The sequence below is a fragment of the Teleopsis dalmanni genome, chromosome 1, assembly GCF_002237135.1.
Source record: "Teleopsis dalmanni isolate 2A chromosome 1, ASM223713v2, whole genome shotgun sequence".
Taxonomy (NCBI): Eukaryota; Metazoa; Arthropoda; class Insecta; order Diptera; family Diopsidae; genus Teleopsis; species Teleopsis dalmanni.
This window is the reverse complement of record NC_051846.1, coordinates 74212225-74213589: the sequence shown is the minus strand read 5'-3', so window position 1 is coordinate 74213589 and position 1365 is coordinate 74212225. Positions and strand designations below refer to the sequence as shown.

Sequence of the window (1365 nt, the reverse complement as noted above, 5' to 3'; positions counted from 1 at the left end):
GTACTTACGGATGCAAATTGTAGATTCTGTAAAGAGAATGAGGGGTGCGGTTAGAATGCCCTGCGCTTAAGCACATACGGAATAGGCTCCTGGGAATGTATATTCTTACGGAAGAAGCAATAAAACTCTGTTAAGTATATTCTACACTACTTTTTATTGACCCAATAGAGTTTAGAGACTTACTCTTGAAATTGAATGGAAAATTGTATGTATAACAATTTCACAATTACTATTATTGTGAAATTTTAAAAATAACGTCTGATATTTTAATTTTATTTTTATTATTTTAATATTAATTCCATGCTTTCTCACCACTTTCTTTTATACATGGCAAAACAAATATTATAAAACAAAGTCAACTGTTTTGAGAGTTTGATTTACCCTTTTATTCTTTTTTTTTTAGTTAACCAATTCTGGCAAAGATCGTTAAAAGTCTTTCGAAAAATAAAACGAAAGACTGAAAGATTTTTGCTATTCTGGCATTAAAGTCTTTCAAAAAAAGTTTTATCATTTGTAATTCGTGGTAGAAAGATGTTTGGTTTTAATTTTTTTGTGGTGAAATCAGCAGTTGATCGCTATCGCATGTCAGTGAACAATTGAATTTTTATACAAATATAATGGAAAGCCTAATAATTATTATTATTTACACATAAATAATTATTTATTGAGTTAAACTTATGTTATGACAGAAATATAAATAATTTTATTCATGAAGTGCTCAATAGCACATCTTTCATTCAGTGTTTTGGAAGATCTATGCGATATAAAAATAAGGATTATATGGTATATGATAATTATACATAAATTGGAACCAGTAGTTTTAAATAAATTTTGATATGTAATAATATAAAACCATATGTCCAGATTTCATTAAAGAGAAAAATTATCAAAAAGTTGATGACAACTAAAATAAGCAGAACGAAGAATCTAGAAGATAATAGCACTTAATAGGAACCTTTTCAGAAAAATTGATACAGAAACGATAGTTTATTTAGCCAATTAAAATTGTTATTTGATAAAAAGAAAATAATTTAATGTAATCTATGATATATATAGTTAGCAGTCATGTTTATAGGATTAACAGTGATAATTTCTAAAAATGATTTAAATTTTTTACTTGGATTGATATTATTATAGTAAAATGCTAAATAAATGTACCTATATAACTCATAGAGTCCTAACTAATGAGTTATGTTGTAATTACATTAAATAATTTCTGCATATAGTTGTTGATTTCGGTTCTGGCAAATTCATTAATTCATTCCACATTTACGTAAGGGTACCAATATTATAGGAATTATAAGATTTTATTTTGAAATGCAAGAACTTTTATTTTGTACTGTTGTTTTTTCTGTATTACAGTTA

At 25.8% G+C, this 1365-nt stretch overlaps 1 protein-coding gene across 1 annotated transcript in view; it reads left to right on the top strand.

Moving 5' to 3' along the window:
- The first annotated feature begins 37 nt into the window (after nucleotides 1-37).
- LOC119685224 (glutactin-like) overlaps nucleotides 38-1365 on the top strand; it is a 3813-nt gene continuing 2485 nt past the window's right edge. Inside the window, exon 1 of the mRNA XM_038099463.1 lies at nucleotides 38-49. Coding sequence (XP_037955391.1) covers nucleotides 38-49 — 12 coding nt within the window. The remainder of the gene's footprint in view (nucleotides 50-1365) is intronic.